This window comes from Sciurus carolinensis, chromosome 18, assembly GCF_902686445.1.
Source record: "Sciurus carolinensis chromosome 18, mSciCar1.2, whole genome shotgun sequence".
Lineage (NCBI taxonomy): Eukaryota > Metazoa > Chordata > Mammalia > Rodentia > Sciuridae > Sciurus > Sciurus carolinensis.
Genome location: NC_062230.1, coordinates 32,300,270 through 32,328,154, shown reverse-complemented (window position 1 = coordinate 32,328,154; position 27,885 = coordinate 32,300,270). Strand labels below are relative to the sequence as shown.

The 27,885-nt window shown below is 54.2% G+C and overlaps 1 protein-coding gene across 3 annotated transcripts in view; it reads left to right on the top strand.

The window, feature by feature from the left end:
• The window catches only part of Snx29 (sorting nexin 29), a 394,118-nt gene that overhangs the window by 74,451 nt on the left and 291,782 nt on the right, over window positions 1–27,885 (top strand). For all 3 annotated transcript variants that reach the window (XM_047532903.1, XM_047532904.1, XM_047532905.1), the window contains one exon: window positions 420–502. In XM_047532903.1, coding sequence (XP_047388859.1) covers window positions 420–502 — 83 coding nt within the window. The remainder of the gene's footprint in view (window positions 1–419; window positions 503–27,885) is intronic.

The window sequence follows — 27,885 nt, the reverse complement described above, 5'->3', positions numbered from 1 at the left end:
ACCCATAGCCACGCCCCAGTGACCCACTTCCTCCAGCCACACCCCACCTGCCTCCAGTTGCCACTCGTTAATCCCATGGGGTCGTTAATTCACTGATTAGGCTGAGGCTCTCACAACCCAGTTTCTCCTCTGCACCTTCTTACGCTGCCTAACGTGAGCTTTTGGGGGGACACCTTACATCCAAACCATAACGGGATGACTTGTGGAAATATTCTGTATTGATTTTAGAGCTATAAATAAATTTCATTAGTAGACTAATTGGCAAATAGGGAATCTGCAAATAAGAGGTTTGATGAATTTCCAGTGGCTGCCTTGCGCTCCTCCCAGGAGAGAACCCCCATAAGCCTGCTTGTGCTCTGAGCAGGGAGGTTTGCATTTTAAGGACCAAGTGTAACGTTCTTCTCCCTACTTTTCCCCAGCGTGGAAGCCAGCTCTCCAGCCCAAGGAAGTCCTCTGGGCGGCCTCTTGCCTTCTGCCTCGGTGCCAGAGTCCATGACGATCAGTAAGTACTCTTCACGTCACCTCCACCATACTGGGCTGACCGTGGGTCCGCATACCATAGAAGTGTCTGTGCTTAACCCTGTGCGACTGTGGACTTGGCAAAGGTGGGATGAAGTAAGCAGGTGCGCGGGCGGCTGTGGGCTTGAGGCACGGTGTGTGGCTATTGGCCTCGGACCCCGGGTGACGGGTGGGGCTGGTGCGAGCGCATCCTCTCAAGGCGTGTTTCGGGTGGAGTGGCACCGAGGTGAGGTGGACAGGAAACTTCGGTGGCTCAGTGTCAGGGTTTGGTTCCTGTGAGGTGGCCAGCAGCAGAGGAGCGAGTCCAGGGCTCCCCTTTCTGCTCTGGGGGAGTCATGTTTGCTGGTGAGGAAGATGGAGTCTCCCCAAGAGGAGGAAATGCTGATAATGATCAAACTTGAACTGTCTCCATCTTTACCACCCAGAGATAGTGTTAGAGAGAAGTAAGAGGGTTCGAATGGCTCTACATAACAAAAACAAATCCACCTGCAGGCAAGATGGAAACCATTCTGAGGTAGGCAGGCTGGGCTGGGCATGGCTCTGGTCATCAGAGACCAGGGCTGCTCCTGTCTTGCCTTGTAGATCAAAATGACTGTTTTAGCCCAGCCATCCCGTTCTCATCCCAGGTAGTAGGAAGGAGGGCAGAGGAGAGGTTTTCTTTCCATCTACTGGATTTAGGGTTCAAACTTGGGTTCAGTACAGATTATAGCTTTTTTTTTTTTTTTTAATCGGCTTCTGACTGAAATGTAGCATTCCCATCAATTTTGACAGTAGCAGCAGAACCTAGAAACTGCAGAGTAGGTGACTTAGTCACGGATAAGAGTCATAGGCACCTTCTATCAGCTGTGCCACGACAGCATCTCTGTGGTTTTTGCTTTGAAATGTGGTAGTTATTTGTGATAACGTGGAAACCTCCGTATCACTACGTCACTTGTATTTCTTACATGAGGGTCATTGTCTTCCGACATGAGCGGTTTCCTTTGTGGTTTTATGTTTTACGACTTTTTAAATATTGCTTTTTTTCTGCAAAGAAGCCCATGGGCTGCCCCGATCGTGGTGTAGGCCTCGTGGTACGCAACGGCTGAGGCCCCCAGCGGTGGGGACCCATCCCAGGCGATGCGCACAGCATCGCGTTCTTGTCTTAGGCCAATGGTAGTCCCAGTCCTGTGGGTTCCCCTGGCTGCAAAGCAGGAAATGTCCTCCCCCTTGGTCCCCCTGCTGGGGAGGGAGGATGGAGCCAGAGGCACCTGGTGTTCAGCTTTGAGAAACGGGAAGTGAGGAGCTGCTGCGAGGTGGGCGGAGCTTGGGTGGCTCCTCAGGCGTCTTGGACTGGAGTTCGGCTGGGCAGGTAACTCTGGATCCCCTGGTACACAGGATGGGTGGAGCAGGCGATCAGGCGGCTTGCTGTTCTTCAGATTTCAGTCCCTTGTTTACCACTGTGCCACTGCTTCATGGTTGTTTTTTATGATAAACCAAACCCCACCCCCCCAAAACAACAAACCCCCCAAACAAAAACTTGAACCTCTTTACTTAGAAGGGAAACCGTAGTCATTACTGTGTACCAAGAGCTGCTAACGGTTGACTTAAAATGGTGTCCTTGAGTCAGCTTGGAGGCTGTTGCTGTCCTCGGTTCTGACAGAGACCCTCTCCACTGTTAAAAATGGAGATGGAGGCTCCGGCTTCTTTCTGCTGCTCGGGCCCATGGCACCTCCTGGATGGGCAGGTGTCTTGGTCTTCATACCACCAGGAAGGTCTCCAGAGGCCAGAAGCGTGGTAAATGGTGCTAGAATTCTGTCTGGATGCTGCCTGCAGCTGGCCCTGTGGGAGCTGCCTCTCATGCAAAGGGACCTGCCAGAAAGGTCAGGCGCTGAGGCAGACTTCTGAGCCTGCGCCAGCAGGTGGTCAGGACAGCTGGGAGGCCACTGTCGTGGCACCTGGCGATGGCTACCTGAACTGGACCAAGGGAAGCGGTGAAGCTTGGGTTGGGGATTTTGTTGTAAAGGTCGTGCTGTGGGTGACGCTCCTGGAGTCTGCTCCAAGGTCTCCCTTTGCCCTGTACAAAGGCAAGAAGGAAGGACTGAATCCCAAATGCTGAGGGTGACAGTACGGCAGTTGTGATGCACTTCCATGTGCCAAAAAGATGGAGTGGGGACAGTTGGCCACGTGAGCACAGGACAGCGTGCACGATGCCTGGTGCTGGACTCGCATGTTCCCTGAAGTCGGCAAGGGCCTGGACAAGCACGGGACCTGCTTTGCTCAGCGCGAGTCTGCCTTGCCTTTTGGGCGAGACGTGAACCTGGCTCTGTGTGGACACTCCAAATCACGCCGCCTTTTTTGTACTGGGCATTGAACCCAGGGCTGCTTGATCATGGAGCCACATCCCCAGCCCTTTTTTATACTTTATTTTGAGACAGGGTCTCAGAATGCTTAGGGCCTTGCTAAGTTGCTGAACCTGGCTTTGAGCATGAGATCCTCCTGCTCAGTCTCCCAAACTGCTGGCATCACAGGCATGTGCCACTGTGCCCAGCTACATATGCATGTTTTCCTGGGCAGTCTTCTCTCAGGGAAGCAGCGTTCCCTGTTGGCTGCTCTTGGGGCTGACGCAGGTCCTGGGGCCGCCATGGCTGCACCTGTTGGAGGAGCCTCCAGCCCAGCTTGAGCTTCACTTGGACCTTCCTTGAACACTCGAGCAGTGCTGATGGCAGGAGGTAAGTCCTCTTCATTGACATCGTGTTCTAGAAACTAAGTCTAGTTTTATTATCATCTTTGGCAGGTAGGGGACTTACCAGAATTGACAAGTTGAACGTCTGGATAAAATGTTGTGTCCATGATGGACCCCCGACACTTGGTTCTAATGTGGCCTGTGGGTAGTGACCGTGAGGGGGTGACCGGGTGGGGCTCTGTTTCCTGTGGCAGCTGAGCATTCAGAAAGTCGCCAAGTTGCGTCACTCTTCTCCACTTTGTGTGCTGCCAGTGCAGGCGAGGGTTGGGGTTCTTAGAAATTGAGTGGAGGGTGGTTTTGATTTGTGATCTCCATCCTGTCCTCACCTGCTGTGTCACCTGAGAGGAATTGGAAGCGTGGAACTAGGTATTTCCACCGTTGGCGAGGTTGGACTGCATAACAAAGGACCACAGACTGTGGCTGCAGTAACAGAAGTCATTTTCTCACAGTGCTGGAGGCTGGAATGCCAAGGTCAGTGTGGGCAGACCTGGCTTCTGGCAAGGCCTCCCTGCTTGGCCTGCCGACGGCCTCCAGCCCCCTGCGTCCACATACCTGGCCTTTCCTCTGTGTGTGTGCACACATGCACCCCTTGCTCCTTAGGAGGATGCCAGTCCCATGGGACCAGAATCCCCCCCTTGGGACCTCATTTAACTTTATTACCTTCACAGAGAGCCTCTCTCCAAGTATAGTCGCATTGGAGGTAGGAGTTGGTCATAATCTGTTTTCTGTTGCTGTAACATGATACTCCAAATCAGGTGGTTTATAAAGAAAAGTGGTTTATTTAGCTCACAGCTCTGGAGGGCCAAGAGCATGGGGCTGGCATCTGCTCAGCTTCTTGTGAGGGATGCCATGGCAGAGAAGCTGGCATGCAGAAGGAGCATGCAGTCAACAGAGGCCGAGGGGGGGGGTGTCGGGCTGGCTCTGCTGGTAGCTGACCTGATCCTGGGGGCCCGGTGCACTCCTGTGCATCCTAACTCACTTCCTGGAGCATGTGCTGAGCCTTTTTTAAGGGCTTCAACACGTCTCAATATTGTTGTGCCAGGGACCAGTTCTTGCCATGAGCTTTGGGCAAAGATCACAGCAGGCCTCACATAAGGATTGAGGGGTGCAGTCGAGTCCCATAACAGGGTGTCTTGGGAGCTGGTGTCCCCAGAGTGCTCAAGTTTAGATGAGACTCCCAGCACGGGAAGCACAAGCGACTCCCCCATAGGGCAACCCTGTGCACCTCCAGAGCGTGGCGCGGCTCCATCAGCTCTGCTGCCCGAAGCCTCGGCGTTCATCCCGTCGAGTGGCTTCCCTAGCTTCATTTGCTCCGTCAGGCAGGTGGCTGCCTCTACGCTGCAATGGATCCTGAGCTGGCTTATTTGATCTGTGGTGCTTGGGGACAATTGGTGAGTCTTGTGCCAAACAGCCTTCCCCCTTGGGTGTCTCTGAAGTTGCACAGGGTTTTTGTCCCAAGGCATCTCAAGAGTACCTTGTTTCTGTCCAGGAGAAGACGGTGTGGCCAGACCCACACTCTTGCTGTCCCTTTCTGCAAGGCCCTTGGGTACTTCAGAAGATAAAGGCTCATTATGAAAAGGTTTGTTAGCAAAGCACTAAAGAGGGTCTGTGCAAACCCACACGCTCATCGTCCTGCCACAGAGAGCCTTGGTGTTTCTGTGGCAGATGTGCACTTCCTGGTTTGGGGCCCAGGGCTGTCAGAGGTGGTGTGCCACCCTAGCCAGGAGGAGGTGCTCTAGAGCTGGGCCACGCCTGGTCCCCGCAGCTGGTCTTCAGCCTCTCAGTGCCCCTGTTGCCTGGCTCAGCCCAAGGATGGGATTCACACCAGCCTCACGTGGTGCATGTGAACGTTGACTGACTTTTAGGGACGTGTTGGTGTGTCTGTGTCCTTGAGTCTCCTGGCCTCTGTCCTCACATGAGGTGTCCTGCCGGATGTGGAGCAGGTGAGACGGGGAGGGGTGGGACTGAAATGGTGGCTCTGCTGCTGAGGGAGCCGTGTGACTTGAAGAAGTGACCGGAAGGATGGGGGTCCCACCTCCTTGTCTGGTCTTGGGCTGTCTTTGCCGTGAGAGCTGGCTGACATGGTCTTCCGTTTCACGTCCTCATCTCTTCTGCCATCAGGAGCCCCCTGTCCCTTCAGGTTCATTCTTCCTGCCTGCCTCCTGGCTATCGCTCTGTCAGCTTTTACTGCCAGCTCCTGACTGACCCTTCAACCAAGCTTCTGGAATGTGTTTTCCTTTAAAACGGCAGGTCTGCTAGGAGAGTGGTGGTTTGTTTTCTGGTAGTGAGGATGGAACCCAGGGATGCACTACCTCTCAGCTACATCCCAGTTGCGATCGTCCTGCCTGGGCCTCGGCCTCCTGAGTCTCTGGGATCTCAGGCGTGAGCCTTAGCGCCTGGCGAGAGTGGTATTTATTTTTTGGAGAACTCATGTTTTACCCCTGCCCTTCTCTAATCCAGTGTGTCTGTTATTCCAGTGTTGACGATACGTTGCAACAGTGTAACATACTGGGGCGGAGCTTACTGTGTGCCAGCCTCCTGCCTGTGTGTCCCTCCATCCCTCAGCAGCCCTCTGAGGCACAGGTGATGACTTTCTCTTGGCACAGGGAAATCAAGGCTTAGCAAGGATAGGTAACCTGGCCAGGGCCTCGCAGCTAGGGTTGCATTCAGTAGATCTTAATTGGGCATCTGCCATGCACCAGATATGGTTCCTAGGTATAGAAAGTGGTGCATCTGGTGATAACTTCAAAGCCTGAACTCCCAACCACGCTGAATTTCCCGAGGAGACACATTCCACTGTCGCCTGCCAGGGCAGGAAGCATCACACTGACAGTGCATAGACTTCAGGGCTGAGGGCCTCAGGCTTGTCACTAACCCTGCAGCGAGCTCCTGAGTGAGGACAGTGGATTTTTGGGATGACCGTACCAAATGTGTTTAATTATTTTCAGAAGTACTGATGCTCTGTGGATTATTGGCACTGGAAGGGAGAATTTAATTTTCCTTTACTTCTTCTTGGGATTGAACTAAGTCACTTAACTACTGAGCCACATCCCCAGCCCTATTTTGTATTTTATTTAGAGACAGGGTCTCACTGAGCTGCTTAGTGCCTCGCTTTTGCTGAGCCTGGCTTTGAACTCGCGATCCTCCTGCCTCAGCCTCTGGAGCTGCTGGGATTATAGGCATGTGCCACCACACCTGGCTGAGAATGTAATTTTCTTAACCCTCATAAGTTCTTAGTTGGGACGGATTCCTGTTAACAAAGAAGGCTGAACATGTGAAAGCCTGGGAATTTTATTACACCTGAGCGTCCGTTGTCCAGGAGAGATGTCATGCTCTCGGGCACACTCAAACCAGTGGCTGGGCTGGGCACGGTGGCACATGGGCCCTCCAGATGACCCAGGGAGCGTCACTGCCTTATGTCCTCATTTTTAACTGCGTCGGTAATAAATGGTGGTTAATATTATCAAAGTCAAAGTCTCCCATTCCCGCCCCCCACTTTTCTGTCTCAAAAGTCTTTTTCTTATGGGAACAAAATTTGGCCTTGATTTCAGTGGGTAAAGAAATAGAAAAGTAGTTTGTCTATGCTGAAATCGAAGCAAAAGAAAGTCCTATATTTTTTTAAAATGGAATTAAACATAAATCCATGTTGTGAACCTGTGATGCCTTTTATAAACCCAGTTCTTCTGAACTGTCTTGGATTGGCGGGAAATAGCTTTCCACTTCATTGTTACATAAGTTAACTTTCTGCAGACCCCAAATTTTATGAGAATTTCATTTAACTTCGGATTCTTGTAAGCTTAATTTGTGGCAACAATGTTTAAACAAAGTTTGAGGTTGAATAGCCCTGGGGGTCATCACCTGGGGGTCCAGGAAGGAGCAAACGAGAATGGGAGGCGCGAGAGAAGCATCGTGAGCCATCGGCGGGCGTCTTTTCAGAGTAGCTAGTGTCTGTTTCACCCGCAGGCTTCAGTTACAAGCAGGATCACAGTACTTGAGGCTGGTGGGGCTGGCCCGAGAGGGTTTGCAGCGGTCGGTAGCAGGGCTGGTGGACGGTACTGGTTAGGTGGTTGGGCAGTGGGCGTATGCAGTGGTCTCTGACGTTTCCTCTTGATTTGCACCAGCCCCCAAGGAGCAGGCACCACTGGCTCACGGTACAGACGGGAAATCGCTGAAACACACTGAATATGAGCTCAAGGTCAAGTAGCCGCACTCCCAGGGTGGTGGCTCCTGGATGCAGCTCCGCTTCCAGGACGTGGCCGGAGCCAGCAGTGCTTCCTCTTCCAGGCTAACCAGGCCTCCTGATGGTGCTGGTAGCTCCGCTGCTGCCTTCAAAGGTGCTTCTGGAGGAGGAGGTGCCCGGCAGCTGGCTTGACCATCTGCTCCAGCGGCAGGGGCGCGGTCCATTGGAGCAGGCACGTTGCGTGGAGGCTGCTCGTGGGGATTCCTTGCCGTTCCTCTCTGCTCCGGGAAGGGAGCTGTGGCCTGCATTCTCATTCAGTGATGAAAAGCCATGGTGTAGACGTCTGGATGCTTCTAGTGGCTGCCTGGCCGACCTAGGTGGCATGATGGGGTTGGACTGGCAGCCTGGCATTCTGGGAGTGCCCAGGCTCCTGTGGGGTGTTTCCAAAGCTGCTGCCATCCCGCAGTAGGTATCGGGGAGGCCACGCTCTCCGTTATGAGAGGCAGAGGTCTCCTTCAGGTCTTAATTCTGAGTGACAGACAGTCCTAATGTTGTCATGGCCACTCTACTATCACCAGAGCCGCTAGAGGATCAGGTGTGCAAATCCCTCCTGGCTTTTACACATCCTTTACCTTGGTAGTGCCTGAATACTGATCATGGATGGGCTGAGTTGAGAGACGGCCTGGTGGGGTGGGTAGAACACTGGGACCAGGGCCACTGTGATACGGATGTTCAAGAGCTGCTGACCTTGGGGAGAAACCTTAACTGCTCTGAACTCGGTTTCCCAGTGCACGAACTGGAGGAAGTTACCCCTCTGTGGGATCCACGGGAGGTGTGTGAAGTGTCTGGACAGAGGCTAGGTATGCTGTATCTGGGAACTTCGTAGGAGGCCAGTGGCCAGTGTCGGAGACTTGGGTCTCTTACATGTTGTGTATTTGTGCTCACAGGTGGATTCTCCTGGGGAGTTCTTTGCCCTCCTTTGAAGAGTTGCAGACCCAAATCCTTCTCAGTAGTACAAATGTTGCTCGATAAGCATTTGGGAGGAAGGGTGGAGGAGCAGAGCTGCTCGGGTGTGGCAGCTGCCCTGTCTGTGCCAGCACTTGCCGCCCTGGTCTCCCACGGTGCTAAAGCCAGCTAGACTGTTGACTTGTATCTGAATCCCTCCAGGTAATTGCAGTGGGACCTTACAAGGTCCATCTCTGCCTGGGGGTCCCCATCTGTGGAGCCCTCTGTGGGTCATGGAGGTTAAATGAACCAATGCATGGCAAACACCTGAGACAGAGTAAATAGACAAGAAAAATGAGAAGAAAACAGGAGCGTGACCCGCATGTTAAATGCTCCCTAACTGGCAGGTACACTGTGATGTCAGCAGTCTCAGAGTATGTTGCTGGCTCACGTTGCTGCACGTGGACAGACTTGCTGGAACTTTCTTCTGCAGTGACCTCAGGGGACTTTGCCAGGTGTTGACTCTATCCTCCCTCTAGTGTCCAGTTTTCTCTCAGCTCTTCCAGGGAGGCTGGTGCCCTCAGAACGAGGAACAACGATCATACAGGATGTGGTTTTTACCTGGGGGGATCCCTACTGCCAAGGGATGCTCGGCAGTTTCTGGAGCATTGTTGGTGATCATTGCTGGGCTGAGGGTGCCTGGCATCTAGTGGGTGAGGGCCAGGGGTGCTGCTAAACTCCTACAGTGCAGACGGCCCTACCACAGAGGGATCTGGTCCCAAGCGACAGGAGTGCTGGGGTTGAGAGACCCTGAGATAGGCGGTGGCAGCAGCATGGGGCTGTTTTCTCGGAATGATACCTTGTTTCAGACACTTTTTGATCACTTGCCTGCTGTGTGACTCGGGGAATGAAGATTAGGGGAAAAATGAACCTCCTTGAAATGCCAGATCCCAGAGAGCATTAGTTCAATGTGTACGTTTGGGAGCTGTTCAGTTCTTTTACCCCTACAATGAAAATGATTTGGGGGGCATAGGTGCATAAAAATACATGCCTGTAGAAGGTCCTGGAATAGATGAACCTGACCTGACAGCTGCAGAATCGCCTTCACATTCAGCGCTGGTGCTCTTTCTTACTACTCTGTTGTCGACTTGGGGAAAACTCACTTGGTAGACATGTATTGGTACTTATATCAGCTTCACATTCATTCACCTTTTTAACAGCCAAGTTCTTCTGTTCTTGGATTAATTTTTTTCGTTGTTACAGGATTACTTAGAAGCTTAGAGTTGGGATAAAGTGGCTCCATCCTTCCGGCTGGTGGCTGGCGAGCAGCGCGCAGCCACCGGGGGGCGCTGTGGCCCTTCCTCTGCCGTCCTCAGCTCCGTTCTCCTTTCTGCAGCCCTGCGTGTTGCAGAGTCTCGCTGTCCCGTGCTGGTGACTGGTAACGGGACAGCGGGCTGTCTGAGGGGAAGGGTGTGAAGCACGCACAGAGCTCTGTTGTGCCTTTGAAACATGCCTTGATGGCTCTCCAAGGGGGAGGGGTGGGGTGCCTGGCCCTGTTTGAGAAGGGGGCGTGCAGCTAATTAGAAAACGTTTCCCCATTGTCATTGCTTTTTATAGATGTAACTGATGAGACTTGGGTTTGTTGGGTATCTTCCTCTTTGTGGAAGAGTGACAGGCAGGGGAGGGGGTGAGCCAGGTAACCGCTACATTGTTGTTCCCTTCCATCTCTCACTTCTGATGTCCAGCCAGGGCCAGAGGGCAAGACCAGCACCCGCCCCTCAGTGACCGTGGAGTGGCCCTTTCCCTCCCCTGGCTATTACTGGAAGGGGCTCTGAATACCCTCTGACGGGCTGGTCGCCTGGCAACGTGGTTCCACACATTTCTCAGCTGGAGACCTGAAATCCAGGAGTGCCCAGCTGATGATTTGGGGGAGTGGCAGGGCCCAGCAGCTGATGGCTCGGCTGAGGGTTTGATAAAATTTTTGGACAAGCTGGTGGGGTGCACTTGAGCCCCGTGTCCCTTAGCTGCCTGGAGTGATGGGCAATGCAGCCCAGGGCCCTCACGCGGCAACTTCCTTTCCCAGTTCTGTCCACTAGACCTCCAGTGGCTGCCTTAGTAATCAGAAGTTTCCAGAGCAAGTTGGGATGTCTCACTTCACAATCTGCTTACCCACCATCTGTCACAGGCTGGGCTGTGTCGTAGGTGCCAGGAGATCCCCCTGTGCTGCTCAAGCTCTTGCCTTGGCTCCCCAGCACCGAGAGGCAGAGGGACTGTGGTGGGACTTGCTCCCTCTGCAGACGCTGGCTCTCGTCATATGGACGCTGCCCCAGAGAGTCTGTAATGTAGTGGAAGTTACGACGTCTGCATGGGAGGAAGAGACAACCATCGAGTCACGTCGGGTGACACATTCTTTGTTACCTGTGAGCACCAAATGACTTCCTTGGGGACGTTCTGCCACACATCCCACTCAGGAGAATGGCCCTGAGGTCCTGTGGTGCCCCTCTCGGCTCCGAACTTGGAGCTGTGAAGACCTCTCCCCTAGTGCTGGTTGCGCCTGTCCCTAACACATTGTCCCCTTGTGGCAGCCAGACAAGGGTCCTCGGGGTGAATATGATGAGACTGGGATGGCTAAGGTGACGGGCTGACCGAGGAGGGGAAGCTTAGTGTGGGGATGGGGGTGGAGAAGCCGTGTCAGAAAGGGGACGCGGGGCAGGGCGGCTGAGGGCCCTCTGAGCTGCCCCTCTGAGCTCGGCCATTAGCAGTGGCGTTGTCATCCTAGGAAGCATTTGGGGAGGCGACGGCGTGCTGCCAAGGACGCCATCTGACACCGACATGCTCCTAGCAGCAGTCACGCGAGCTCGGAGGAGACATGCCTGCCGGCACCACACAGCTGGCGGCCTGGCGCTGGGGTCCGCAGCCCAGCCTTGGCCTGGGAGGGCGTGTTAGCTCCCCAGACCCTGCTGCAGGCCTGCCCCGCGACATTTCTTGAGTCTGTACTTCAGGGCGACTTCTGCTTCTGGTTGGGGTCCCTGCCCTTGCCAAACTCTGCCTTGTGCATGGCTGCTGATCAGGGCTGCATGAGCTCCCAAGGTCAGTGGCTTTCCCTGGCTCTTGGCTCTTAGTGAGCCAAGCAGGATTTTTTGTGTGTGTGTTTTAGTAGAGATCTGCGCTCCTGCTGACCACCTTAACAACTCGGAATTTGTTCCAGATTGAGGAAAGGACCATCATTAGCTCCATGCTAGGCTCCCTCTTGGTCCTGAGGATTCAGGTTGGCTGGCCCTGGTCTGGGCCATGCAGTGGCTTAGGTAACCATGCGATGCGGTTCAGAGCTATCTAAAATGGGGTCGCTCGGGTGAGGTCACAGTTGGACTTGAACGTCAGCTGTGTTTGACATGTGTCCTCGGAGCCGCTGGGGCCATGGGGGTCAGACTGGCTGGGAGTGGGCATGGGTGGCTTCAGCTTTTACCGTGAGTGCTGGGAACCAGTGGCATTAGGTAGAGTGAAGCAGGTGGATTCCCATCCTGGAAGGTCACTCTGGCTGTGGAGAATGGGCTGCTAGGAGACTGGAGACGGGGAGCTGACTGTCATTCCCCATGGAGGAGGGCCAGGGACCTTTGGAGGAGGATCTGTGGGGCTTTTTCCAAATGTAAATTTTCTCTGCTGTCCACACCCGTGGCCTGACCCTGACCTCCACCCTCCTCTGCTCAGTTCCAGGTAGGTTCCTCCAGAATGAGGAATGTGCTTCTCCGTCCTCAGCTGTCACTTCTGTGGCAAGCTGCTGTCCTTCTGCCCCTGGTTCTCGAATGGGCACATGTTAGAAATGACCATTTCCTGCTTCAGTGGCTGGGGTTGCACTTGTGGCCCGAGCCTCCTGGGCTGGAGGAAGCAACCTGCCTTTCTGCCTTTCTCAGGCCTCTTGCTTTTCCTCATCCAAATCCAGGTGTCCTTATGCACCTCGCGCCCCTTCTGTGCCTCATAGAACCTCCATGTGCTCTCATTCTGTTCCTCCTCCTGATAAACAGCTGACCCCTCTAATTTTAATCATTATAAAATATAAATTGGAGGGTCCCATTTTAGTCACAGGTGTCCCTTGGTAATAATGAAACTGTTTCCTTAATGGATCCTAGTTTCCATTTATCATCTGTGGTGTTTTCATAATCCATTCATTCCCAGAGCCCTAAGTGTGTGATTGGAAGCCTTCTAGAATTTGCTGATAAAAAGATGAAAGTTACTTGAGAAATTGATCTGCACGTACTTCAGTTTCCTGGAAATAGAAGTGCACATCTAAGCCTCCAATTCCAGATGAGGTAGCAAAAAGAAGAAAAAAATCCATTCACTTCTTTGCAACTATGGCCAGTACTTGTTCCTAAACCATCTGCTAGGGCTGTTCCTTGTTGGAAAATCTGAACTGTGATGCTTGTGTGGGTGCTTCGCTGCAGGAGAGTCTCCGAGGACCACCAGGCAGAGATCACCCTGGCCGGGGTCCTTGGGGTCCAGCGTGTTCTAAAGATCTCCTGTCCCTTTGTTTTCTGAGTTGCCATTGGGCCCCTTCCTCAGTGTCACTGCAGGTTAGCGTTGGGTTGGTCTGCGGCTTTCATGCATGGACTTGAAGTATTTATTCTTCAGCATGTGAAGTGGTAGACGGGCTCTTCTGTCAATCCCGTAAACCTGTCGTTATATTTTTCCATGCAGATCTTTTGTTAAAAATCTGTGGCTGTATATTGTATTCAGAGCATTTTTGCTTTCCAGAGACAGAGCCAAAAAAAAACAACCCAATGGTAGTGAGGAAAAGGAACCGCAGAGAATGCCAGTCTTGCCTTCTCCTGCCACATTCAAATGTCTGCTGGGAATGTTGGCGGCAGCTCCTCGGCAGGTGTGTGGAGTTGGCTCCGAGCGCAGCTCCGCTTGGTTTCCTTGCGGCTGCTTTTCCCGGCTTGCCACTCTCCCTGCAGGAAGCAGGGCGAGGAGCTTCGAGGCAGCCAGCCCCAGTCTTCAGAGTGTGAGACAACACAGCGAGCAGTGCTCTTCCTAGTGAAGGTCACAGTTACCCAAACACGAAGCCAGACTACGCTCGGAATCTGGTTTTAAGAGCACATCTTGGAAAAGACATTCATGTGCAAATCCTCATTGAAGTTTGGCCCTTCAGTCTAATTGGTGTTTTTTTTTTTCCCCTTCTAAGAAGCAGCGCAGATGCCTCTCTCCAGATGATGCATTAATGATGAAAATGAAGAAATGGAGGCAGGGCTGTCCATGTTCCCGGCAGCTCCTCTCCCCACCTCCTAGCAGCTTCTAGGCTCATCAGAATGGTCATACTTACGAGCCATATTCCTTGAAGTGGGGAGATCCCTGGAGACACGAGTTTAACACAGTTGTTTTTGTGTCGATTATTAAGTGCAGGTGATTGAACTGCAGAGTTGGAGAGGGACCCGGCCTCACTGCATGGCGAGCTCGGCGGTGGGCCTCCCGTCTGCCCTGCGCAGGAGAGGAACAGCGAGCCATCACGTGGCCTTCGCCAAACCTCAGCTTCTCTGGAGGGACAGAGCAAATGCCTCCATTTAAATGGCGTGAGGGAGGAGGGGGGAGATTCAGGAGCCAGATTGTCACAACCTAGGATCTGAGATGCTTTCACTGGGACCCAAGGTGTTTGGTGTCTGTAAATGTCATCTGCCCATCCCTGGCCTGTGTGTGCTGAGGAGTGGGGCTGAGACGTCCCCTTTCTGATATCTTGGTTTCCTTTTCTGGAGCTCTGGTGGCACATTAGGTAAGGGTGGGCTGCCGCTGAGGCTGCTGTGGCAAAAAAAAAAAACACCTGTCCCACCAAGCAGCACTGGGTTAGGCGAGATAGGATTTCAGTTTGGGGCGCTTTCCCTTTTCATCTGGTTGCTGCATCTGTTCTCCTGAGCCCAGGGCTGTGCACATTGTAGGCAAGCACTCTACCACGGAGCTTACCCCAGCCCAGCGCAGCCATTTCCTGCCCTTGTCCACGTGTCCGTCACGGTCATGCTTCTGCCAGGGGAAGCCTTGGCCACAATCCCAGACTCAGCATCGCTTTCCTCTTGCCTTACCTTGGCTGGAGTGACTTGCGTGGCCACGTGCAGTTGCAAAGCTGCTGGAGAAGGTGGACCTGTGTTCATTGTGGGTGGTCGTGTGGCCAGTCGAGAAGGCTCTGCTGTTCTAGGTGAAGATGACGGGCGCGTGGGACAGCCAGCACCTGCTCAACACACACCAGTCAGTTCCACTGTGGCTCTTGCTTTTTAAGTGCATATATATGTCTTTTTAAAATTGTTAAACTCTCAAAGAATTGAAGCCTTATAAGGGGTTCCAGAAAGAGTACAGAGTTCGCCTGTACGTTGTCCACCCTCGAAGGATGGTGCCTGCAGATCCGCAGCCTTGCCAGGACCAGGCATCGCACAGACCCCCTGAATGTCTCCAGGATTCACGTGAGCTGGCGTGTGCACTAAGTTTTATCAGTCAGGTCCACGTGAGCCCCACCATAAGTGGCACTTGGGCAAAGTCCTTCAGAGGTTGCCCTTCTCTGGGATGGAGCCCAGGATATGGCCTGAGCAGCCGCTGCCCCGTCACAACCTCACTGCCTGCCTTTTCTTGCTCTTGAAATGAAACACCAACACCTCAGTTCTCCTGTATCTGTGCCGTTGATTCTGCCTCCTGGCTTCAAACGGCCTTCAAGAGGGGTTTTTGTTTGAGCTGTGAAGTGTCAAAACCTTTTTTTTTTTATTTTTTTTTTTATTAAATTGGTTGCTAACTTTAAAAAAACAAAAAACAAAAAAACCAAACACTTCAGTGGAAAAACCAGAACATCTTAATAACCACCAGATACATCTGTGCACCAGCTCAGGCCAAGCAGAGGCTGCTGCTGTTGGAAGGCTCTTCTGTGCCAGCTCCTCCCGGTCCCAGCCAGCTGGCCCTGCCCACTGAGCACTGGTGGCCTGGTGGGGCCTCACCTAATTTTGAGGGACCCTTAATATGTCCTCTGAGCCTTTATGCGAGCATTTTTCCTCTAAAGAAGCATTTCTTCACAAAAAATTTGTGTAATCAGATTTTTTTTTGGTAATGGGGTGGAACCCAGGGCCCCACCCATGGTAGGCAAACGCTGCTACTGGGCTACATCCCCAGCCCCTTTTATTTTCTTTTGAAAGTTTCCCAACTTCCCATCCTCTGACCTCAGCCTCCTGAGTAAGTGGGATCTCAGGCACGTGTCCCTGCACCTGACCAGGAAGCATTTCTTGACCCTCCTGACCCCACAGGTGTCTGATGACATCGCTCTCTTCTTGGTGCCACTGCCACTCTTTGCTCATCTGTTGGCCCTCATGGCCAAGCTGCAGGGTCTCCAAGGCGGGGGCAGGGGCTGTGCCTGTCCTCGACAGCGTCTGTGTGCCTCGCTCCCTGGGGTGATATCCCCATCTCGAGTTGAAAATATCCCAAGTTATTAATTCAACACACCCAACCTTCCAAGAATCCGAGCTTAGCACCACGGCACGTGGCAGCGTATTGGTCGTTTCTCTTTGTGGTTGCCCGGCTGGCTGGGAGTGCTGCCGCTCTGCATTACCAGAGTCTGGGGCCTTGCAGTGCTAGCCCAGGAAAGGGTCAAAATGCAAACTTTGAAGTACTTGTTCTTTCTTTTTCTTATTTTTATTATAGTATATAATAATTTTTTATTTATCTTTTAATTTTTTTGCATACTGCATTTTGATTCATTGTACACCAATGGGGTACATCATTTTATTTCTGTGGTTGTGCACGATGTAGATTCACACCATTCGTGTAATCATACATGCACATAGGGTCATGATGTCTGTCTCACTCCACCATCTTCCATACCCCCTCCCTCTCATTTCCTTCTACATAATCTAAAGTTCCTCCATTCTTCTCTCACTCCACACCCCACTGAAGTACTCTTTCTATTGACCCTGGCTTTGGCACCAGCGTAAGGCAGGGGCTGTGTGTCTGATCAGCATGTGTTCAGTGTCTGCACCTTATGAGTGGTTAATTCTCGGGGTCTAGTGGCCCTGATGTGTTGCCTTCCTGCCCTGTGCCTGGCCTCTGCTGGGGTTTGAACTTTACCTTCCCTATGACTCTGTCTGCAGGGAGGCCTTGTCTTACTACCTGGAGGAATGAAGAAACTCTTGGAGAGCTGACTGGGCTTGTTTTAAGAGGTAGAGTTAGATACTGATGAAGCGATAAAATGAATTCAGCCGTGAACTTTTTTTTTTTTTTTTTTAAGGCCAAGGATCGGCTGACAGCTCTGGAATGACTTAGAAATGTATGAGGACTTGCTAGAAAAACAGGGAGAAGGGAAAGGCCAGTGTGAACCATAGAGATTTTCCTGTTGATGTGTCAATTGCTGCTTGCTGTCCCATGGAGGATCATTATGCCATGACGGCGGAGATGGCGTCTGCCTGGCATGCAAAGGCCAGGCTCTCCTTGGACAAACCTTAGGGTGGGAGACGCCCAGGGTAGGAGAGGCAGTGGAAGTTAACCTTGCCTGGTTCTCTTTGAGAAGTTGGGAATGGGTCAGGCTGAAGTTGGAGGCTTGCTTTTGTGACTGGGATGCCAGGCCCAATGTCCCTTCTACAGGATGTGCCCTGCCAGGCTTCGGGGAGACTTGGTAAGTCACTCCCATTAGAAAAGGGCGACCGAGCTGGACTTAACCATGGCGATCAGTGGGAGGACCGTTGACATCTGGACACTGGTTCTGCTCTGACGCTAACCATGTGTCTCAGAAGTGTTGGCTCTTCTTTTAGGGGAGAGTTGGAGGCACCCAAACTTGTTGGGGTCCCCACTGTGTCTGGGCACCACGCTGATGGGAGCTTCCCCAGCCTGCAGCTCACTTAATGGCCACAGCAGCCCTGTGAGTCGGGTGACCACATCCCTGGGAACGGGGAGGAAGAGTCTGTTGGAGTTACACAGCTGTGATGGCTGAGAAAGATTTGGGCCCAGGCTGCAGCCACCGTGCTGTCGTGTCGATGCCAGGCTGCTCTGTGCCCGTGTGGTAGTTTCACTTTTGCACTCGTTCCAATTGCCTGAGTGGGTCCTCATGTGCACCCAGGGCTACTGCCACCTGTAGTGAGGGGACACATGTCCAGAAGAAAGCTGTCCTGTGATCCACTGAGCAGCCCAGCCCAGCAGACTCTGGGAGGTTCCTGAGCAGGCCCAGGGTCGACTGCGTTAGCTTCTGGCTTCCTTGTCTCACACGGGGGTGGGAGTGGGAATGATCCCTCGCCCTGCCTTCCTCTCCCAGCAAAGTGGGCGTGGAGTGTGCGGGTCCTCGGCAGCCACAGGCGGTGCACCTCCGGAAGCTGGACGTGGCATCCATGTTGACTTGGATAGAAGCCCTGGAGCTGCAGCTTTCGTGTCTAAAACATCAATGGTTTTAGGTGGCTCCTCCTGGGGACGTCCCCACCCACTGCGAGCTTCTCCAGACAGGATGGAGGTGGAAATAGGGTTTGTTTACATCTGCTTAGCCAGTTCCTGCCCTCGTGGGGTTAGGCTGCCATTCCTCCCTGGTGTTTAATTTCTTAGGATGATTAAAGACCAATTTTCTAGCTATAAAGGTGGAACTTGGACAGTTTTTGCTTCTCTCCAAATGAGTGGGTTGCACACACACGGTCCAGGTTGTAGCCTCCGATGGACTCGGAAGCCAGCGCAGCCAGCCCAGCCCAGTGGTGAGGAGTGCAGGTGAGAGGCTGGCTGCAGAGCCCCCTGGCTTCCAGACCCCGAGGGGCTGGGCTCCTCGCAAGGCTCAGGCCAGGTTTGCAAAGTCCCACGGCCTGAGCTGCTCACTGTTGCTTCGCACAAGGTGCTAGTGTCCAGTGCCAGCTTCAGGTACCAGTTCAGTTGCATTAGCCAACTTCCGACTTTAGACTTGAGCCTCTGTAAGACAGTCTGGCCAGGCAAAGTACACCAATTGCTAATAGAAAATGCTTTCCCGTGGGCCCGAGGTCTTAATAGGCTGGGGCACTTATCAGGATGCCTAGAGACCATGAGATGGTGGCTTATCTGGGCAGATGAGCCCCGTGTGTACACGACCCTGCTGTTTACCTGCCACCAGTGGTGCCCTCCCTCAGCACCATTTGGGCCTTTTTTGTGCACTGAAAGGCAAATCCAGGTTCCTGCCATGGCCTGCCCAACCTGCCTGATGCGTCCACCATGCCCTCTTCTTCCATGCCCCTGTGCCTGTCCTTTTGCAGCCACTTTGGCCTTCAGGAAGTCCTGCAGACCTGCTCGATTTCTTCTTGCCTTCGAGACTTGAGCCAGGCCCCGCCTTCTTCTTGGAATGTCCTTTGTGTTTTTTAGAAAAACCGGGCATACTGGCTGCCAAAGGTGGAAGGTGCTAAGAGACAGAAGAAAGGCAGACAAAGCTAGGATTGCAGAGAGTGGGATTTATGAATGACTTATGGACAGAAGCGTGTCTTGGGCAACAGCAGGACAGGAGGATCCTGGTGCCTGAGTTAGGAGAAAGGGGCTTATGTGCAAAACGAGACAAAGATGTATACCTTCCTCAAAAATTCTCAGCGCGTCGGGAGTCGGCATCCGTGGCATGTGCACTGACCTTCTGAAGGACTCCATTGATCCTGTAGGGTTTGGACCAGGGCAGGGTGGTTTCAGCCTACGTGGGGGAGGCAGGCCTGGCTGGACCCCACACCCTGCTATTATTTAATCGCCTTTCGGTTTTCCCCCTTTCTGTCCTCGGCCCTCCCTGTTCCCTCCTCATGTAATGAGCCTCTGTCCTACCCCCCCCCCCCCAGTGTCTCTCAGTTCGTGATCATTTTTCTGCTTCTGTTCAGTGTCTGCCTCCACTAGTCTGAAGTTCTGTGAGAGAGACCCTGAGTTTCCAGGGTCCAGTGGCTAGTGCCCCCTGTGGCTCGTAGCGGGTGCTTGGGAAACAGGTCGATGAGTGGATGGTTGAGGGCCGCCAGGTGGGGTGCAGGCCTGGGACCCTCCCTCCTTGAAGCCGATCAGTGAAGGAGGGTGCAGAACAACCATGAGAGCAGGTCAGGGGTGTCTCCCCCTCCTGTTCCTTGGTTTTAGGACAAGCTGGGGCAGCACCAGTACAAGGGGCCAGTTATAAGCTGGAGCCTGGGTTTAGGCTCAGGCCTGAGTTCAGTTCTCCCAGTGCCACTCAGTGTGGCTGTGACGTGGGCACACTGCTCCACCCCAGGGCTGAGCAGGTGATGGGCATGAGCCCACTGCCCTGCCTTCTGCCTTCGATTGACCACAGCGCCTGCTCCCTTCTGCTAGGGGCTTCAGGCGGGCAGCCTGAGGGGCACTTGGCCTCCGTCTGGCACCTCCTCTCCACTCGGGTTGTGTTGGCGGTCTGGGGTTGTGTGAGCAGCGTGGCTGTGACGAATCGGTCCAGCCGGGGATTTCTAACTAAACACAAAAGGCAGAGTGCAGGGTCTGCAGGGGGAGGACCATCGTGGTGGCTTCCTCCACCCTGGAGAGCTGAGTGGAGAGGCAGCCATCCTTGGCTTTCCCTTTGGGGACGAGGTCACAGGCACTGAGTGGGAGCAGGGGACCTTCCTTTTTAGGTCTCGGGAGCAGATTCAGCATGAAAGAGTCCTCTTGGGCTGCTTCTTGTATGAGGTATAAAATCGCACGCCTAGTCGGGGCTTGGCCGCTTCTGCCGGGGAGATGGGAGACGCTCGGCCTGCTCTGGGGCAGTGCCTTTCCTCCCTTCCCTCCTGTGGGAAGGGCAGCCCGCAGGGTCGGGAGCAGGAGGGCTTTCCCGGAGAGCACTGCTGCCGGTCCTAACAGCAGCCTGGGGCACACAGGGGAGGTGGCGGTGCCACACTTCCTCTGGAGGACTCCGTTTGGGGTGATTCTGCCCCGGGTGGGACACGTGCAGGAGCGAGGAAGAGGATGGCCTCTGTTCCTGCTGGATGCGAGGTGTTCTGATCACTTAGCCTTCGTGACAGCCATTGAGGTAAATGTTGGGTTCATTTTATATGCAAGTAAATGGGTTCACAGAGGTTAAGTCACTTGCCTAAGGTCAAACAGCCAGAGATTAACGGAGCTAGGAGTTTCCAACCTAAGCTCACTTCACCACTGAGCTGGAGTTCTTTCGACTGTGCTGTGCTACCTCCCAGGGAAATGCAGAGACTGTTGAGGACCTACTGTGTGTCAGACTGTCATGCCCCATCAAATGGTCTGTCTCATTGAGTCCCCGAGGCTGACCCATGACATAAGAGGTCCCATTGTAACGGAAGAGGACCTAGGGTTGAGAGAAGAAGCAACTTGGTCCTGAGTAGCGTGGCTGGGACCTGTGCTCTGTGGGTGTGATGCCCAAGAGGGCTTCAGAGAAGGGCCTGTCCTTAAGGTGGCCAGTCAGGCATGCTTCCAACTGTAGGCGATGGTGCCCCACTAGGAATGACTTGCTCGGGCCTGGGTTTTTCTCATCTAGCAGGAAGTGAGGAGAGTGGTTGCTAGCGGGCCCGCCAGGCTGCGGGCTCCCTTTGCCCCACCTTCTTTGGTTGGGGGTGTCTGTCCTAATGCTGATTGCCCCGTGTTTGTGGATGGTTGCTGCTGTTTCAGGTGCTGTCCATTTTCAAGCAGAAATCAAGGGAGAAGGGGTGGCGTGCTCTTCCTGTATTAAGAATCGGCCTTCAACAAGTCCACCTCTGAGACTTACCATGGGTCCCCAGCTGCCTCTAGCTGCAGGGAGGACTAGGAGGGCGGACACGAGCCCTCCGCCCTCAGGGGGGCAGGGAAGGGGAGTGGGTGGGGACGGGCTCTAGCCCACCAGAGGATGTGAAGTGCACCTCGTAGTCCTCGTGTGGCCAAAAGGTCTGAGAACGATTTTAGAGCAGGAAAATCTTGTTTGGTTTCAGAGGTTTCAACTCCTAGACCTCTGACCCCATTAGCTCTGGGCCTGTAACGCGGTAGAAGGGTAGGAAGGGGGAAGGAAGCTCGGAACATGGCACCAGGAAGCAGAGAGTGAGAGCTCCAGTCACCGGGACAGAGCCACCCGACCCCAGTGACCCACCTCCTCCTGCCACATCCTACGTACCTACAGTTACCACCTGGTTAATCCATGTCAGTGGATTAATCCACTGGTGAGATCACAGCTCATGATCTAAACATTTGTCCTGAACATTCTAGCCCATGAGCTTTTGAGAGACATCATGTATCCAAACCGTGACTGGAGGTCCCCGAGATGTGCGGGCAGTGGCTGGGGTGCTGTAGAGTAGTTCTGGACCGTCAGGACAGCTGGTGTGAGAGGGCCTCGAGAGGCCGCTGGAGCGGAGCTGGACCCAGGAGTGCGGCCTCATCTGTGCTGGGGCTGTGGGGAGGGTCCCTGAGGCACTCCCCGCAGGGAGGCGGGGGCGTGATGTGCACTTTTTTGTTTCTGGAATAACTTCAGTTTTTCATTTTGGAACCTTATGCTTTAGTTAAAAAAATAGGATACATAAAAGCATAAAAATTGTGCATATTAAGGGGGCCATGTGACGTTCCGGAATGTGTAGACGGGTGGGGTGCTTAGAGCAGGTTTGATGAGCTGCCTCCTAAGCACATTCTGCTCCCTGGAGCCGAGCTCCACAGCCACACACCCAGGGGGTCCCTAGGGCCCTGCAGCAGAGCTTGTGCACAGGGCCAGCGTGCTTTGTAGGGGTCCAAAGTGACCTGACTCTGAGCATGGGGACTCCAGAGTTTATTGCTGGGTGAAGCCGGGCACACAGAATGAAGCTGTTGACCTGCCTGCCACTTGGAGTCAGCTCGACCTGGAAGTTCTGAGCTTCTGATGGTGGAGGAGCCGGGAGAGAAAGGGAAGGCCAGGCACCTCTTTAGGCCGGAGCTGCACCCTGGAACCTGCAGGTCCCCACCCCCCACCACACACACACACCTTGAATCAGAGCGAGAGTGGAGACAGAAGGTTCATGGTGAACAATTGCTGGCTATGAAGGATGAGGCCACCCCAGGCATCCGCAGTGTCCTCTTGGTGGCTGCTGAAGTTGTGGTCGGGTCCTCTCCCCATGTGTTCCTTAAGGTCCTGCTGCCAGGCAGTGTACTAGGCTGGACAGGCAAGGGACATTGAGGAGCAGGGCTTAGCCAGTGAGCAGTAGAGGCTGCAAAGGTGCAGATCAAAGTCCCCAGCTGCCCTGGGGGACATGTGTTGGCTTCATCTGATGGAGTAGTGGAGGCTTCTGAAGGGGAACATGAGAGCTGGTCTTCAAAGCTCTGAATATCTGAGTCTCCCCAAAATTCACTGGTAGAATGAAGTGGGGGGACGCCAGAGGGTGACTGCTTCACAAGGGTCTGCCTCAGAGCAGCCAGCCCCATCCCCCAGGTGAGGACACAGCCGTAAGGCACTGCTAATGAGGATGAGGGCCCGTGGCAGACCCAGAGTGGCCAGCACCTTGCTCTTGGACTTCCAGCCCCTGTAACTAAGAAATCCTTGTTGGTGAGCCATCCAGTTGACAGTCTCGTTACCGCAGCCTGAATGGACTAAGAAAAAGGTGAAATCAGAGTAAAAGGGTATTAAACTCCTGAGTGTTAAAGTGGCTGGTTGTTCAGCTTCCAGTCAGTTCTTGGTCCAGCCCAGCTTCTCCCGAGTGTCTGCTCTTGGCTTAGGAGCAGGTGCCCGCTTGTGGGTGGGTGAGGGGCAGTGGCACGCAGCTCCTCTCCCTCCTGCCAGATGAGGGCGTCCCTCTGCATTCTACATGGTGTCGGGGATGGCCTCTGCTCCATCGCCAGGGCACTTGGCGGATGTCCTCGGTGGCATTTGGCAGTGGAGAAGAGGAGTGCGCTGCTCCCAGGCAGTGTGGTGAGCTGGACCTGGGGCCTGGATCCGGGTGGCTTCCGTTGCTTCTTGGCATCCCTGCTCTGGGCATCTGTCACTCCACCCCTGTGGGCCCCACTTGCCTTGACACTAGGACTAGGGGCATCCTGTGCTTCCCTTGTGTCCAGGACTGAGGCAGAGGGTTGAGGGTGACATCACCATGATATCTTTCCTTCTACAGAGTTCTTCATTTTCCTTTCTCCATCAATTGCCTCTGTAACGTTGGATGCACACAGTAGGCGCCTTCATCCCCATGTCAAGGCAGAGAAACTGGGCCTGAGAGAAGGCAGGTAGCCCTCCTGTGGCTGCCTGGGAGGTGACACAGTACAGCTGGGACAGGCACCTGCCTGCTTCTGCATGGAGCTTGCGGTTTGGTTGTGCTCGCTTGCCAGATCGAGGTGTGGAGCAGAGAGCTGGGTGAGGCCTCCTGTGCCTCGCGGTAGCTGCCCTTCCAATTAATTGCAGACTGTGTGAATCTGCTTGAGAATTGCCAGTACACACGGCACCGCAGCCTGAGGCTGGAGGGAAGCTGCGCAGCTCTTGTCCTGATTTTTTATGAATATTTCACACGCAATTAGTCTTCCTCGCCGTTGGTTACCCCCGTGTGTGAGGCCAGTCGGAACAGATGCTGGCGTCGCCTCCTCGGGGCCGCGGCTGGCCTGCAGCCTTAGACAGGTCGGGGATGGCTCCGCTGGCCGTATTCGGCCTGGTGTTCAGGCAGCAGGCAGAAGCAGAGGCAGGGAGGCCTGAAGCACTGTGTCCTGCAGGAGCTGAGCCGGGAAGGGCCCGCCTGCTCCTCCTGAGGCGGCACAGGGTTGGAGCTAGGAGGCTTCCAGAGGGCCAGTGCTCCGACCTCCTCATCTTACAGCTGAGCATCTGAAGTCCACAAGGGGGTGCGGAATGCCCAAAGCACTTGCCGGTTAGTGGCTGTCCCCCGAATCCCTGTTGCCTTTCCTGACATGACACATCTTTGCTCATGAGGCTGTTCTCATCCTCCATGTCTCCCACCTTGCTGGCCACATCGACTTCAGTGCCAGCTCCGTGTGGCTTCCCAGCTGTGGCGTGTGAGATGGGGTGGATTTGGTTGCAGGTGACAGAAGCCAGGTAAACTAGGGGAGTGTTATGCTCCCCTGGCTCCAGCACCCGGGGTGCAGCTGCACCCAGGCCACTCCTAGGGGCTCCCCCGTAGGAGCGCTGCAGAGAAGCGTTTCACACCTGTGTCCTGTGGCCAAGGTGACTCTTGCCTGCACCTGTGGAGGCTGTTTCTCCTTGGGAAATTCAAACATCCATTTCTACAGAGCCTCCAGGGAGCCCTGGCTTTGAGGTCCCACTGTGGTGTTGGGGACACACTTTCATGTGGTTATGGTTATGGGTTCCAGTGTTCAGTGCCCTGTGTTCCAGCCTTACTTCTGTGTCATTAATCCTTTGCCACCTCGGGCAGATTGCTTCCTGTGTCCTACTTTCCTCATAAAGCAGGTTTATTCCAGCACCTGCTTCCCCGGGTGGTTTGTGGGGCTTAAAGGCAGTTTATTCTTGGTTTCTCCCAGTGTCTGGCATATGGCACGTGCCCTACTAGCAGATACTACGGAAGTCACTTGATTCCCTTGGTGTTTCCATCTGTAAATGGGCAGTAACACCTTCAATTCCACAAAGCAAGGAACTTACTGGTCCTTTCAGTATGAGTCCAGACCCACCTTTGAAGGTTGGCAGTGGATGGCAGTTGCCATGTGTGTGGGCGCAGCTGGAAGGCAAGCCCCCACCCCTGCATCTCCTTTTCCCTTGGGTCATGCTCACCAGTTATGTGCTCCTCTGCCTGTGCTGGGTGCTCTGTGCCCCTTTGCCACCTGTCTCTGGTGTGGATGCCGTGCTTCCGATGAGCCCAGGCTGGAATAGTTACTAAGGCTTGGGTGAATGTTGGGGTATGTGTTAGCTTTCCGTCTGCGACAGATACCTGAGAGAAACGGCTTAAAAGGAGAGGTTGGTTTTGGCTCATGGTTTGAGTCCATGGTCGTGTGACCCTGTTGCCTTTGGGCCTTTGAGGTGACCCAAAGTTTGTGGTGGAGGAAACTACTCATCTCATGGCAGCCAGGAAATTGAGAGAGAAAGAGAGAGAGAGAGAGAGAGAGAGAGAGACAACTGGGGACAGTCTTCAACACACGAGCCATTGGGGGACATTTAGAATCCAGCCATAACAGGGTGTGTATCAGTCACCCTGAACATATGTCTACATCAGACTTTTCCCAGAGAAAGCCTTGTGGTTGATCAGGACCAAGGACAGAGGCCTACCCATCTGGCTGTACATCTGTATTGTGGAGGACACAGACCCCAGGCTTCAGCTGGTATCCTCCCTTCTAGCTGCATGACTTTGAGCCTCAATTAACCTCTCTGAGCCTCAGTTAGCTCATCAGAAAAATAGCAGCAGCAGCATCTGCCCATGGGTGTGGTTGGGAGGACTGGCTGAGCGGTGTTCCTGACGTCCTTTGGGCAGGATGGGGCCCACTGGAGGAGCGTCGGAATGGCAGCCCAAGCTGCCGCAGGGCTCGCTACCATTGCAGTGGGGCTCCTGGCACCCATGCGTCCCAGCCTTGGTGGCGCATCGGGTCCTCTGAGGAGCTTTAAACAAAAACGGCTCTGCCTGGTCCTGCCTGGGAGCTGTAGTTAGCTGGCCCACGCTACAGGCGGAGCACTTGGGGGATTCCCTGGGCGGTTCTGGGGTGCGGCCTGCTGAGCTGGAAAGCCACCACCCTGTCAGTGTGTGTCATCGTCTGCTCTGTCCTCATGTGGCTGGGGCCACTCCCACCCCCTGGTGTCCCCCCAGACCCTGGAGAGGGCGTTTTTGGGGGGAGAGGGCTCTCCTCCTCCCAGGAGCGAGGCCAGGAAGGCCGTCCCCGCAGAAGGGCCTTCCTCGGCGCACGCCCGTGATGCTCCCGCCTCAGCAGAGCCGGAGTTCCATGGAAGAGGCGCACCAGGCAGGGCGGTGGGTGGAGTGCCCTTCCCCTCGATGAGGGTGGCGTGCAAGGGCCAGGGATGCTGACAAGGTGGGCAGCCCCAGAGAGGCTGCTTTGTAGGAAGGATCTGGTTTTGATTTATTTCTCAAAACCTGTGAAATCGTGTGGTTCTCGAGACCTGCCGTGGGGTTCGAGTGAGGGGCAGGGAGCTGGGCTGCCAGCATCGCTTTCCTCCTGCATCAGGTTCCCCGTCCTCCCGGGTGCCCAGGGGAGGAATTGGCGTCTTCAGGCTACCCAGTGGTTACCGATCCACGTGGCTCCAGGAGCCAGGCCAGAAAAACCTCGGGCAGGGGTGGTGCCCAGTGGGGGAGGACACGCTCCGTCTACAGAAATTCAGGCTGGCATCAGCCACTGTGAGCACAGCACAGGCCCGTCGCCGAGTCATCCAGCTTGATGTGTGTGTGTGTGTGTGTGTGTGTGTGTGTGCGTGCATGTGTGTGCGCGATAAGTGAGTCCTGCTGCAGGGCTGTAGGACAGTCCACCGACTCATTGTAAGGTGGAGCGACGGGGGATTTGTAGGACGCTGTGGTTGTGGGCCTGCAGACGTAGTTCTGCAGTGCTGGCTGTTCACCTGCCACCACCTGACTGGCACCATCTTGCACCTGTCGCCCTAGCCAGGCGCTGCTCTGGTGCCAGCTGTGCTTCTCTGCGGCCTTTCTTGGCCTGACAGGGCACGTCACCAGCGCTGTGCACAGTGGAGGAGGGGGTGAGCTTGCGGGTGATCCCCACGCTCCCCTCAGGAGCAGCCGTCTTCTCCTTTCCTCCCCACCCCGTGCCACTCTCCATCAGTGACTTGGCAGCTAGGCCTGTCACGACTTGTTAGGTGACATTCGAGGTGAAGGTGGTGAAGTCAGAGCTGGCTGTGCTGTCTTGGGACCTAGATGTCCACGGTACAGGTGGTCTCCTCACTGTGGAGGAGGCAGGTCCTCAAAAAGTCGACCAGAGCGGCCACGTGACCCAGCAGCGCCACTCCCAGGCGTGCACAAAAGGATTGAAAGTAGACCCAGGTGCGAGCACACACGTGTTGGCAGCACTGCCCACGGTGGCCTGGGTGTCCATTTTTGGTGGACAGATGCACAGGTGGTCTCTGCATGGAACCGATAATACGGAACCATAAAAAGGAAGACAGCCCCGTGCAGGCTGCAGCCCCGTTGATCCAGACTCATGCGAAGGGCACAAGCCGGGCGTGGTCGGGAGGGGCGGGCCTGGGTTTTGGAGTGGGGGATGGTTTTGGATCTGCAAGTCCAGGTTAGGCAACATCATGAGCATTCGAGGTTCCACTGAATTTCACCTTAAAATGGTTAGTGTTGTGTCAATTTTACCTTGATACATTCTTTTTGAAAACCTAATTTCTAGGACCATCTTATTAGCCAAGTAGGTCTTGTACTATGACCTGAAATAACCTTTAAGGCCTTGGCTTTAGTCGGGTGGGTGTCTCTGCAAAGCTAAACTGCTCATCTTTTTTTTTTTTTTTTTTTAAATCTTTAGATAGACTTCCTTCTCGATGTCTTGTAATGAGAATGTGGAAAGTTTGAGATAAGAAGTCCTCCAGCCCGTTACTCTTTGAGCAGTGGCCTAGATGCTGCTTTCCTTAGCTCTTCCCGAATGGGGCAGGGTGGAAGCCCTGGACCCTGTGTGGCCCTGGTTCTGTTCCTGAGGTTCCTGAGGAGCTGCCCTGACGTGTGCGGTCCCTGTGGGGTCTCTGCCTGCGCTC